Raw genomic sequence first — 13514 nt, 5'->3', positions numbered from 1 at the left:
TACTTAAAGAACCTAATTCTACAGCCCTGCATCAAATAAGCACTGCATTCTCCTCGCTTATTAGGAAGTTAGCTTGATTTATTCACCTGTGTGCATGTGTGTGTGTTTAAAACACTGGCAATGCACACCAGGAGAATAGAAATCGACCGCAGAAGGTTAACAGATACTTGCTGTCTTTAACTCTCAACCTTTGTGTACTGCTTGAGACTTTGAGAGCAAGTCATAAATCACCTAAACTTATATATTTATACATAAGAAAAAATAAAGAAAAATATTGTTTATTATCATAAGACAATACATTTTAATTTGACATTATTTTACTTCTCAAGTGTTCTTATTATAATAAGGATGTTTAGATTAGCATTTAAAATGTATTTCTGTACTATTTATATTTGTAGTCTTCTTGTGGAGAATTAATTAGTGCTGATTTGTTTTCAAAACAAATGAACTTTAAAAGAATAGAAATCAAAGTCCCAATGAAATTAAACATGACGATTCCGATTTTTTCATGAAATATTGCAGCGTTTATTGTAAATAGCAGGTTTACAGGTAAAACCTGAAAATGCAAATCCATCCTCTAGTGACTATTCATCTCAAATGACGTACGTTAGACGACTTGGGCGGAGCATACGTTAACTCCTCCCTTCAGCTGTCAGTCTGCTCCCAGATCCATTTCAAAATGCAATGGCTCTTTTTATACATCCAATCAAATCTCAGTGAAACAACAAGCCACGCCCCCTATTTTTACTCGTTCAGAATTCTGTTTTACTCGGAAATATGCCAGAATACGTAACTATAGACAATCGCAACATCTGGTTCACAGGGACTTCAACAGAAACTGGTTGCATTTTTAACTCTCGACCTGTATGAGTTTATGCTTAAAGAAAAAAATAAGAGAAAAGTCATAGAAAATACTTTATTATTAGTAGTAGTTAGTAGCAATAGATGTATCCCATGTAAATTCAACTTTTATTAAGGATGTTTAGGTTAGCTATTAAAATAAACCCTTTGTACTTATGTTACTGTGGACAATTTACTAGTGTAAATTTGTTTTTGTAATATTCTGTTAAAATATAACAACTTGCTCCACCTCTGAAACAACTTTCTTGTTTGGCTGACCTTACCCAAGCCCTCTTATAGACGGTTTCAAAGCAACAACATTATCAAACGTTAATGTGCATTGTGGTCCAAACTTATCTTCCGGTACACATCCGCAAATAATAGTCACTGTTATTTCTGAAAACAAACAACAACAAAAAAAAAAAACAAGTAAATTACATTAGCTAGCAAGTTAAATGTATATCTAGCCAGTATTATTTTGGGTTATCAGTCGAAGAACGCTTCCTTGGCTAAATGTAAATGCGACAAAGTTACATGACCCATTAATTGTATATTTAATCAAATTAACATACAATAAGAATAAACCAATTATTTATTTAATACAATTATTATACAATAAAATATTAATATTAATATAAATGTAATAGTTATATTATTAGCAACTAGCAAGACCGATAAACAAACACAGACTGGAAGTTAACTTCGGGCCAGGCGCGTGCGTCAGATGAAACCGTCTATACTATTTATTTATTTATTATTAAACATATTTCTTTAAAGATTACAGACATACTTCTGAAGGGCACACTGTAGACAGACATACTTTAATGTACTTTAATATCATTATTAACAACATGAACAGATTTTTACTGGTGCATTTATGGCTTTTCAGTTTTTTTTAGGGTGTTAATTTTTATGTTCAGATGTTTTTCATGTATTAATAAAGTCTTACTGTTTACGTAATTCATTAGTTTGTAATTCTGTGTGCTCTTTCTCAGCTTAATCCTCTGGCCAGTCAGGCAGCGGTTGCCGCGGCAGCAGCGATGGGCTCAATCGCCGGGTCACAGGTGTTTGGTAATGCCCTCTCCAGCCTGCAGGGCGTCACAGGGCAACTGGTCACCAATGCACAAGGACAGGTACGTACAGTACACACACTCACCTTATTTTTTAAAACACAACATCAAGCTGAAAAACACACTTAATACATTAATCACAAGAGTTCACATTTTAAAACTCAACATTGACATGTAGAAACTTGATGTTACAAAGAAAACAAAATCCAAACAAGTCTTTAATGATGACCTCCGCTGCTCATCTTTAGCCGTGTAAGTGCGAGTCGGAGAGGGGCGTAGCGTTTTGATTGGACAACAGCGTGGGGTAAAACGCTGACCTTGTCATATTTACTGGGCCGGTTGCAGAATTGTTCCATCAGTGGCCCGGAGGCTTGAACGATGAGGCTTGTCAGAGCGGAGCCCTATCTAATGAATCATCTTATCGCAGGTGCACACCGCTCCCATATTAAAGGAAAGATTGTATAGCCAATGTGCCCTTTTACACTACAAGCGGCATTATTTACCTTAACCCTTGTCTCATTCCCCCTTCTAGTGACACTTCCTGTTCTCTAATATGATGGAAAGTGTTGTTTGAGAAAGTGCACGCTATGGGCCTGTTTATGTATCCCATCAGCCCTCAGCGAGAGATGTGAATATTTTGCTTTATATGCAATGATGCATTTTTGGGCAGTAACTTCTGTGATCTGATTTTTGTACATGAGTATTTTTTGTAAATTGGATACATAGAAACGTACAACAACAATATTTTGACCCTGATTAAAAATGTAAACGTTGGCCTTTTACGCAAGAACAACTTTACAGGCAGAGAAATGTTTACAAATACATTGACATTCATATACTTTTTAGTTTGTTGTGTCAGACTAACACATAAAATTTATAGAAAACTTGAAAAATCATTTTAGTACAAAATGACAATTGTCATAACTCATGCAAGATTCAGTGCACATGAAATAACTTTTACATTCAGAACATTGTGCTTTTAAGTGTATGATGCTCTGTCACTCACATCAGTTTTCTAAGCGTGCATGCGCTCGTGTATGGTTGACGTTACCTAACAAACTGGTATGTCCTCGTCTATACTGAAGGTGCCTGCGGGGCGTGACTGGACGTATCGGCGCAGTGATGCCGTTGATGGGATGCGTTGTGCGTTTGTAGTGTCGTGGCGGCTGACACTGGCTGACATAATCAGGTCACTGAGACGGTCAAAGCCCAGGGCTGCAGGCTCCGCTCCTGACCTTATTACCAACACGCATTATTCAGTTCGAGCCCGCTAAAACTCCCACCACCCTTTTGAGTCTCACCCCCTCCCTTGTTTTGCTTTTAACATTAAGATGATACTAATACAGGCCCCGGACGTGGCCAGAGGAGCAGCAGATGATGCCTTGGATTGAAGCAGGGGATGGAAAGGGGAAACAAGGAGAAGAGGCAATGCATTAGATGAGAGAAAAGAAGACCTTTGGTTGTTGATTTTGCTCACAGGCGTTAATGTTGGGCTGATAGTAGATTACTAAAATAACACAAATGTGGCTTTTGCTTTGAGCTCAGGGTAAAAGTAGGAGAATTTCCCTCAGCTAAAGCATACACTGTCTCATAAAGTGTGTTGGGCAAGAATGCTAAGAGATCATTTTGCAACTTAAATCTGTTGCCTTGTTTTGTCTAATGGCTTAATTTTTTTGCCTGTGTTATTTCTATAATTTGACAAATTATTCAGTTTTTTTTCAAAATGACAAAGGTCAAATTTTCTTTTACAGTAAAACAAAACATGTGTCTTTTACTTTAGCATGATGGGTAATCGTGAGAAAACATAGGGTTTATCCTGTTTTTTTTAAGGACTTGACAGGGTCTCACTAAAACTAAAACTGTCCCCTGTCGTCCACACTCTCCTCCAGTCATTTGTCTTTAAGATGGAAAGAAACACTTTTTGCTTATAGGCTCCAGTGAGTGGGAAGATCACAGGGTTTCACCAGAATGACCTGACCAGTCACTACTGGGACAAATGACTGATAGCAGGGGTCGAATTCCCCGCTCTTTTAACCCTCAGCAAACCCTTCCCCTCAAGGTGTTTTTTGTCTTTACCCCTGTATACACTTATATAATTACAAGTTTAAAGATTGATCATGTTAATAGTGTATTTATTTTTATAAGATTTTCTGTATTTTTTAGAGATGTACATATGTACATATACACATACGTGCAGTACGTTTAAACATTTAGGATCAATTATTTATACCTTATTAATATTTTTCTAGATTGTTGAATAATAAAAAAATCAGTAAAACAATAATGTGATGATTTGAATTACAGTATGTTGTGAATAAAGAAAACTAAAACAAATCAAAACTATATTATATATTAGTTTCTTCAGGTCTCACCCGACGAGGAGCTCCTATTGGCTGCCTTTTCTTCTTTAGTCAAATTCATCCTAAACTAAACCCTATGTGTTTACTCACAATTAGCCATACAGTAAGCAAATGCCTTTAAATCAACGGAGTTTTAAGATCACAAAATAGACATTAGATGGGTGATCTTGAACTTTTGACTGTCAGTGTATATAGCCACATGATAATAATAATTAACTGTAATATTTTACCTAATTGTTAGTATTGTTTTATACCATGAACGTGATGAAATCGTTGAAAACAAACTTAGAAACAAACGTTTTACTGTACTTAACAACTCACAATGCGGTACACAAGTCCCTCTGTAAAAAACTGGAAACATGCAAGTTAAGAATCTATTTCTGCTGATTCAACTCTTAAAAATGTGTTGTGTGGCTGTGTCCTTAAGCACTCAGATTTATATTTCAGTCATACTATATTTTGACCAGAAAAACAGTAAGGATGTTTCTTATGTTGCATATTAATTAACATTTGTTACAGTGAATGTATCATGTACCATGTAAAATAGTTTATTACTGTTTAGCCTTGACTGGGTAGTAATGCTTGAATGTGACGCCTACTGTACTTTAAACAGGACTGCATCAAAAGACGCTTTCTCTATGACCGTCTCTGATCTGTGTTTCTATCACAGCGATGGATGTTAGAAGTTTGGGATTCTCCCTCAATATGTGTCCCCATCCTATTCCCCTCCAAACAGCGGGCAGTAGGGCAGAAAATGGGCAGGGATATTGCCTGGCGGCCATGGCTAACGTTGAAGATTGGCCTGGCTGGAGGAAGAGATGACAATCCCTTGGAATCACTGGCAGTATAATCCTAATGAGTTCTGCTCAAAGAAGTAGAAACGGAGAGAGAGAGAGAGAGAGAGAGAGAGAGAGAGAGAGAGAAAAGCATGATGGGAGATAAAAAGAGTAAACGCATAGAAAAGATGTGTTTCACAACAAACACACACTATAGAGGAGCAAGAGAAAATACTGTATAAAAACATAAGACAACGGTTACAGACAGATGTTTTACGCAATATATGGACCTCTAAGAATTTATTTCATGGTAATCCTTTTATCTCCTGCCGTTTCGGGCAGGTGTTCCTCATGTGGATGAAATACATGATCAGATTTAAAAGCGTAACGCAGGCTCGGTTGATAGTGTTGGGAATATTGTTTACATCCAACATGATCCGGTTCACATATGTTTGACACGCTGATACCAAATCAGAGGATTTATGCGGAACATTTTAACTCTGCATGTCATCCAATGATGGACATGGGGTTCAACCTGATTTGTCCATCGAGTCATTTTTTCACCAGCTTACTGTTGCTACCTTTATATCTTACCAAATGCAATTTTTTATATTCAGGTAATGCAGTTTCAGGTGTAGACAATGTCTGATATGCCACAGTAAGGTCAGTCATACAATCTCACAACTACTAAGAGATTTGTATGTATATCTGATTGTATACGTATATACTGATAGTAGTCATCATTAAGTCATCATGACATCAGATTGGACCTTATCAACGCAAACTTGTGTTTTGTCTTCAAATATACACGTCATGCCAAAAGTTTTGAGAATGACACAAATATTAATTTTCACTAAGTCTACTGCTTCAGTGATTTTTATATGTTTTTGTCAGATGTTATGGTATACTGAAGTATAATTACAAGCATTTCATACGTGTCAAAGGCTTTTGTTGACAATTACATTAAGTTTACGCAAAGACTCAATATTTGCAGTGATGACCCTTCTTTTTCAAGACCTCTGCAATTCGCCCGGGCATGCTGTCAATCAACTTCTGGGCCACATCCTCACTGATGGCAGCCCATTCTTGCATGCTTGGAGTTTGCCAGAATTTGTAGGTTTTTGTTTTGCTTGAGGATTGACCACAAGTTCTCAATGGGATTAAGGTCTGGGGAGTTTCCTGGCCATGGACCCAAAATGTTGATGTTTGGTCCCCGAGCCACTTAGTTATTACTTTTGCCTTATGGCAAGGTGCTCCATCATGCTGGAAAAGGCATTGTTCATCACCAAACTGTTCTTGAATGGTTGGGAGAAGTTGCTCTCTGAGGATGTTTTTGTACCAATCTTTATTCATGGCTATGTTCTTAGGCAAAATTGTGAGTGAGCCCACTCCCTTGGCTGAGAAGCAACCCCACACATGAATGGTCTCAGGATGCTTAACTGTTGGCATGACACAGGACTGATTGTAGCGCTCACCTTTCCTTCTCCGGACAATCTTTTTTCCGGATGCCCCAAACAATCGGAAAGGGGATTCATCAGAGAAAATGACTTTACCCCAGTCCTCAGCAGTCCAATCCCTGTACCTTTTGCAGAATATCAGTCTGTCCCTGATGTTTTTCCTAGAGAGAAGGGGCTTCTTTGCTGCCCTTCTTGACACCAGGCCATCCTCAAAAAGTCTTGGCCTCGTTGTGCGTGCAGATGCACCCACACCTGCCTGCTGCCATTCCTGAGCAAGCTCTGCACTGGTGGTGCCCCGATCTCACAACTGAATCAACTGTAGAAGACCATCCTGGCGCTTGCTGGACTTTCTTATGTGCCCTGAAGCCTTCTTCACAACAATTGAACCTCTCTTCTTGAAGTTTCTGATGATCCGATAAATGGTTGATGTAGGTGCAATCTTACTAGCAGCAATAGCCTTGCCTGTGAATCCTTTTTGTGCAACGCAATGATGACTGCACGCGTTTCCTTGCAGGTAACCATGGTTAACAGAGGAAGAACGATGATTTCCAGCACCACCCTCCTTTTAAAGCTTCCAGTCTGTTATTCTAATTCAATCAGCATTACAGAGTGATCTCCAGCCTGGTCCTCGTCAACACTCTCACCTGTGTTAACCAGAGAGTCACTGACATGATGTCAGCTGGTCTTTTTGTGGCAGGGTTGAAATGGAATGTACATGTTTTTTTGGACTAAGTTCATTTTCATGGCAAAGAGGGACTTCACAATAAACTTCAATTCATCTGATCACTCTTCATAACATTCTGGAGTATATGCAATTCGCCATCATAAAGACTGAGGCAGCAGACTTTGTGAAAATTAATATTTGTGTCATTCTCAAAACTTTTGGCCACGACTGTACATGATTTATCAGTGCGTGTTCTTCTAAACATTAAAATCCACTGCATTTTTATTGGCATACATTTGCGTCAGCTATTGATGCAAACCATATTAAACCTAATTTGTCCTTCTAAGTTAACTCAGTTTGTTTTTTGCCAACTTTGCATGTCACCGTGTCACAGAATGCTCTTCTAATATGCGTTTAATGCAGTTTCAGATGTGAAGAACCGCTCCGCTGTGCCACAGTGAGGCGGTGCTACTCGGAGCGGCCGGGGACAGTATGTAGCTGTCAGCTCTTGTGCTGTATTATTGCTCGTGTTAAAGCAGCCACTTAGTCCAATGAGAGTGAATAATTGAGCGGAACAAGCTCTCCGACAAGCCGGAATGCAAATGCCACGTCGGGGGACACGAGCGCCACAACGCACAATAAAATATGCTAAGTGGCAGCAGAGAGGGCCGCGGAGGATTGAAAGGAGCGATAAAGAGCGACAGAGGAAGGGAGAGAGAGAGAGATAAATTATCTGTCGCTTAATGCGAAGCAACGCAACCAAATGAGCCGTGCCGAGGATGAATTACACGTAGTCAGCACTCCTTTTTCCGCCGCTCCATCGCCATTATGTCAGAGAGCGGCGAACGACGAGAGGAGAGAACAGAAGCGGTCAGAGATTATACAGATGCGGTGCTTGTTAGCTCAGCTGGGGGTCCGCCGGCAGGCACGGCTAAATTATACACGATAGATCAATTGTGCTTTTTGAGGCTAGGTGGCATATCAAGTGTGTGTGTGTGTGTGTTTGTGTGCAGGATGACACACTTGTAGACATAAGAGATAAAAAGGTTAAGACATGCGCTGATTGTTTTTCATTATTTACTCACACCCTTAAGTTGTTCCAAAACTGTATAAAATAATTTGTTGTGTTGAATACAAAAGAAGATATTTTGAAGAATGTAGGAAAGTAAACAGTTCTGGGGCACCATTGATTTTTTTCCCTACTATGGTAGTCAATAGTGCCCCAGAACTGTTTGGTTACAAACATTCTTTTAATTATCTTTCCTTGTGTTCAACAGAACTATGAAGTTTACACAGGTTTGGAACAACTTGAGGGTGAGCAAATGATGAAATGATGATTTTATTTTTGGGAGAACTGTTCCTTTAAAACTTAAATTTCTCACTTGAGCATGTGTCTACATTTACATTTATGCATTTGGCAGATGCTTTTATCCAAAGCGACTTACAGTGCATTATTCTATACATTTGTTACTAAGTATGTGCAATCCCTGGGATCGAACCCATGACCTTGGCGTTGCTAACGCCATGCTCTAACCACTGAGCTACAGGAAAGATACAGTACACTTGCTTAACCAAGGATGTGATCGATATTTAATATTCATTGTATAAATAGTACACGAATCATGAATTAAACAACACATATATATTCAGGTCAACCGGACAAGTATTTGAATATTAGGGGTCCTTGTGCCAAAGCTCTGACTTTGAAGTTAACATGAAATTTTACAGTAAACTTTTCATAACTTTTCTTATTAAAATATTTATCTTTTCATTTTTTTGTCCTTTAACTAATAGACAAAGTAGAGAGTTTGGAAGTAATTGGCTTGAAGATGGGGAACAAAAAACAGCGCTGGACCTCATGGTTTAATATTAAAATGTCTTCAGAGACATTTCTCAAAATATCTTCAGATTCATTTCTCAAAATATCTTCAGAGACATTTCTCAAAATATCTTCTTTTGTTTTCCACAGAGGAAATATTTATGCTGCATATACAGGTTTTGAACCACATGAGAGTGAATAAATGTTATTTTCGGGAGTACTATCCCTTTAAGTCTGACAAACCGTTGTTTTTGTGTGCATGAAGGTATTGGGTTGTTGTTGTGCATGCATGGCTCATTGAAGCCATGGCCTTGAGACGTAAAGCAGGGTTACAGCCTTTGAACTGACAACTGGAGAACAGATTGGGGCGTGCAGGAGGCCAGGGCAAAGGATTGTGGGAAAAGGATGTCCCTTACGGACCTTCCCACCTGACTAAGACACACACCGTGCGCGTGTGTGTGTGTGTGTGTGTGTTAGCTGATGGACGAGTGGTTAAGAGGCTACGTTAATAACTCCAGCCCTTCTCTGCATTTTACACAAACATTTTTCCTCTGGTCTTATGATAGATAATACAGTCAGTGGTGTGCACCAGTACACATGAAGGTACTCTGTGTCTGACCTTTACAAAGGAGGAGAGAGAGCACACTGTGTGTATGTGTATGTGTATGTCTCTGGCTTTGTGGGTCAGTGCAAGTGTTAATGTATCTGTGTGTGTCTTTCAAGCCTCTCTAAAAAAGAAAAAGGTTATACAGTCTATCTTGTCCTCCCTGTACTAAGTAGCCCTCTATTCGGTAATCCAATGGCTTTGATACTCTAACACTGATGAGGTCCTGAGAGGTAACTTCTTTAGTTTGTTGTGTTCGTGCGGTACAAACATGCTGAGTTTGACCACACGGTCCCTCGTGTTCAGGTTCAGAGAGGAAAATCATCTGCCTAAAACAACAGCAGCACTACTGATATTGAGCTTTAGAAAACCTCACAGGTCCAATAACACATTTCTACTCCAAATTTCACTGTTTTTCAGGAAATATAAAAAAAACACTGTACTTTTAAAATGATTAAATAGCATGTTGTCAAAGTTGACAAGCACGTTTTAATACTTTTTATTGGTTAGATACTTGCAAAACCAAGTGACACACGTCAAGGTTGACCAATAAGTTTCGGGGGGAAAAAAATCACGAAATACAAGGTTTCAGAAGCAGTGAAATGCAGTTGTGGACAACTAAACTTGTTTAAAACCAAGAATATTTGTTTACGTTTGTCTCTAATGTTATTGTTCTGATGTATAGATTTTGCTGTTAAATTATTCACAGACAGTAGAGAACATGTTTTTAATACTATGAGAATAACTCAACCTGAATTTTATTTCTTTGTCTCCTCTTTTTAGATCATTGGGACCATCCCTCTGATGCCAAACTCCGTGGGACCTTCCAGCCAATCAGGGGGTGGCACTCCCTCGCTGCAGGTTCAGCCAATCACACCGCAGCTGCTGACCAATGCGCAGGGCCAGATTATAGCCACTGTGATTGGCAACCAGATCCTGCCAGTAATCAACACCCAGGGAATCACACTGTCACCCATTAAACCTGGACAACAGGTCAGTCATGAGAACACAGATTGTGTTTATATGAAATAATGATTTTATACTGTTGTGTATTGATGTGAATTATGTTTTATATTTGACGTTATGTGGTGGTTATTTACATACATACTATATGTAGTATACTTCCTAATAATCTTAAACGGCAACAATTCTGTGTTTGACTACAAAGAAAGTATAGCATAAAACAATAAACAATTGTGAACCATGTTCACAGCAATGTCTGCTGTGACTTCATTCAATCTTAAAGTCAAGAAAGTGCCTTCAAATGGATTAGAAAGCCTAAATCCACAAGAACTGTTATTTCTGTTATTATTATATCTCCAAGATGCTTGGAACAGCTGGAAACTACAGTGTTGTAATTTTGCTTAAAATAAATGCTGTAAAGTTCTAAAAAAAATGCTGTGAAGTTCATATGTTTACAAAAAAATCCCATGAACAAATTGTATTCATCAATTAACCTCAGTATTTAATTTAATAAAAATAACAGGTAGGTCATTCTCTCGAAACCACTGAAACATCATGGCCATAAAGATTTTAATTATAAAATATAATTCAGTTAAGGTCTTTGCACATACAGTCCGAAATTTTCGTGTGCGTTTTTTCGTATTTGGCGCTCGTTTGTACGGTGTCTCTGAATTGTCAAAACTCCTCTCAAAATGCTTGCTACGGATGCGAAAAACGCAGAAAATCGAACCCAGTCCGAATCTTTTTATGACGGACGAAAATATCGGAGGCAGTGTGTAAATGTGATTGACACAACGTGAGGTCGTATTTATTTTTTTACGTGCGGAAATTTCGCACGTAAATTTCCGACTCAATGTGCAATGGCTTTAACACAAAAAAATGATCATAATAAATAGAATTGTGTTCTCTACCTTGCACAACACATCATTTTAACATAGGAATGAATTATTACATATTTTCTTTTTCTGCTGAAATTCTTTATATGTTCTAATTTAAACAGAGTAAAATTTAAATATTCTGAAGAAAACAATTGGATGTTCTACTAGATGTACTCAAATGACAAAATATCATTGACCGAATATTCACGTATAATAAAACTGATATTCTCATCCTCCATAACATTTTTTAAAGACTGTAAGGTAGTTTTCCACATTTAAAAAATGTTACATGTATAATTTTCTATTAAAATATACTTCATTAATGTCTTATTACGTATTATTAATAAAAACTTCCTTAGGCGTCATGGCTTAGATAATGATGTAATGAGGCCCTTTTTTGTAGAAAAAAATCAAAATCGTGTTAAAATGTCAATAAAAGTTTTTAAATTCATGCTTTTAAACATGTCATACACTCTTAAAAATACAGGTGCTTCAAAAGGTTCTGCGATGCCATAGAAGAACCTTTTTTGTCTAAATGGTTCCATAAAGAACCTTTAACATCCGAAGAACCTTTCTGTTTCACAGAAGGTTCTTTGTAGCAAAAAAAGGTTCTTCAAATATGAAAAAGTAAGAAAGAGATGGTTCTTTAAAGACCCTTTGACTAAATGGTTCTTTGTGGAACCAAAAATGGTTCTTCTATGGCATTGCTATGAGGAACCTTTTAAACACCTTTATTTTTAAGAGTGTACCTTGTTTTTAATATCTTGATGCGAGTGTTTTTAAGAAAATCATGTTTAACATCTTCAGTGCTGATGTTTGGCATTTAAAGTTGCAACATCATATACAAGTCATATACAATGATATTTAACTTAACTATGAGCGTAAATAAATTATCAAATCAAATCAAATCAAATCAAATCAAATAAAGGCAAAAATAGAGTGTAACCAGTGAAACTAACAATAGTACAAAATCACACAGATCATGCACACATGCACATATCTCACATTATCTACGACTGCCAGCTATAAAAGCATCTATAGGTCAACTTCATTTCTTTAAGAGCAGTTATCTGTCATATTTACTTTGCACCTTTGATCACGGGCGTAAACGCGGTAATGCATTTGTAATAATGTTTATGGATTTGTCTGCGGTTCAAATTGACTCCTGAACAATTGCACACGGCGATAATTCACGGCTGTCAAACACCGTGACGGCAGAGAGATCCACCAAAGCTCGGCAATTCTCACAGAACCGTCGACAGTTCTGACAGTGTGTGTAAAACTACTAACACCTCTCACCAGCCAAAGGAAAAACACACTCGCACAAACACAGAGAAAGAATTAATAGTGCAAGACAACAGCAGAGAGAAGCCAACCCACTTTGAGACAGATGAGTAGGCTTCATTCTTTAACACTGCAGATGTCTCAGATTTTGTCACTCAATGGTGCATAAAACATGAAAATTAATGGTGCCACACTCATGCCACATTGCCCAAAATAATTGTAGCCCCATGATTTTGATTTCTGGGCTCGGTAAACGAGTGTGTTTGTGCTTTCATGTTAAAGTTTCTGCGCCAAATAGCCGAGCGCTGTCGTATCTTTCTTGCATCTGAAAGTATCAGACAGTCGTGCTCAATGGGAAATTGTGTGAAGCAACACAAGCAAATAACCAAACTTCAGTAATCACACTCAGCAGCTGAAATGTTGTGCTTATCTTTTGTCTCTCGAACTTGAAACATTGCAGGCCTTTGTTTGTGTTCATTCTGGGTTTTTTTTATTTTATAGAGAGCTTTCAAAGCAGCAACAAACAAACGCCTTTGGTGGCCCAAACTTAACTTCCGGTACACATCTGCAAAGAATAGAGTGCCTGTAAATGATTTCTGATAACAAACAAAAGAAAGAACAAGTAAATTGCATTAGCTAGCAAGTTAAACGTATGTCTAGCCAGTATTATTTTGGGTTACCAGTAGAAGAACCGTTATTTGACTAAACATAAATGCGACAAAGTTACATGTCCCATTAATTGTTTATTCAATCAAATTAACATTCAATAAAATTCAAGAGATTGTTTGTTTAATACAAT

General features: G+C 37.8%; 1 protein-coding gene across 4 annotated transcripts in view; it reads left to right on the top strand.

The window, feature by feature from the left end:
* Positions 1-13514, top strand: part of pou6f2 (POU class 6 homeobox 2) — a 100457-nt gene that overhangs the window by 72126 nt on the left and 14817 nt on the right. For all 4 annotated transcript variants that reach the window (XM_057322156.1, XM_057322157.1, XM_057322158.1 and 1 more), the window contains exons 6-7: positions 1836-1973; positions 10374-10583. In XM_057322156.1, the coding sequence (XP_057178139.1) occupies positions 1836-1973; positions 10374-10583 (348 nt within the window). The remainder of the gene's footprint in view (positions 1-1835; positions 1974-10373; positions 10584-13514) is intronic.

This window comes from Triplophysa rosa, linkage group LG23, assembly GCF_024868665.1.
Source record: "Triplophysa rosa linkage group LG23, Trosa_1v2, whole genome shotgun sequence".
Lineage (NCBI taxonomy): Eukaryota > Metazoa > Chordata > Actinopteri > Cypriniformes > Nemacheilidae > Triplophysa > Triplophysa rosa.
This window is presented reverse-complemented; position numbering and strand designations above follow the sequence as displayed.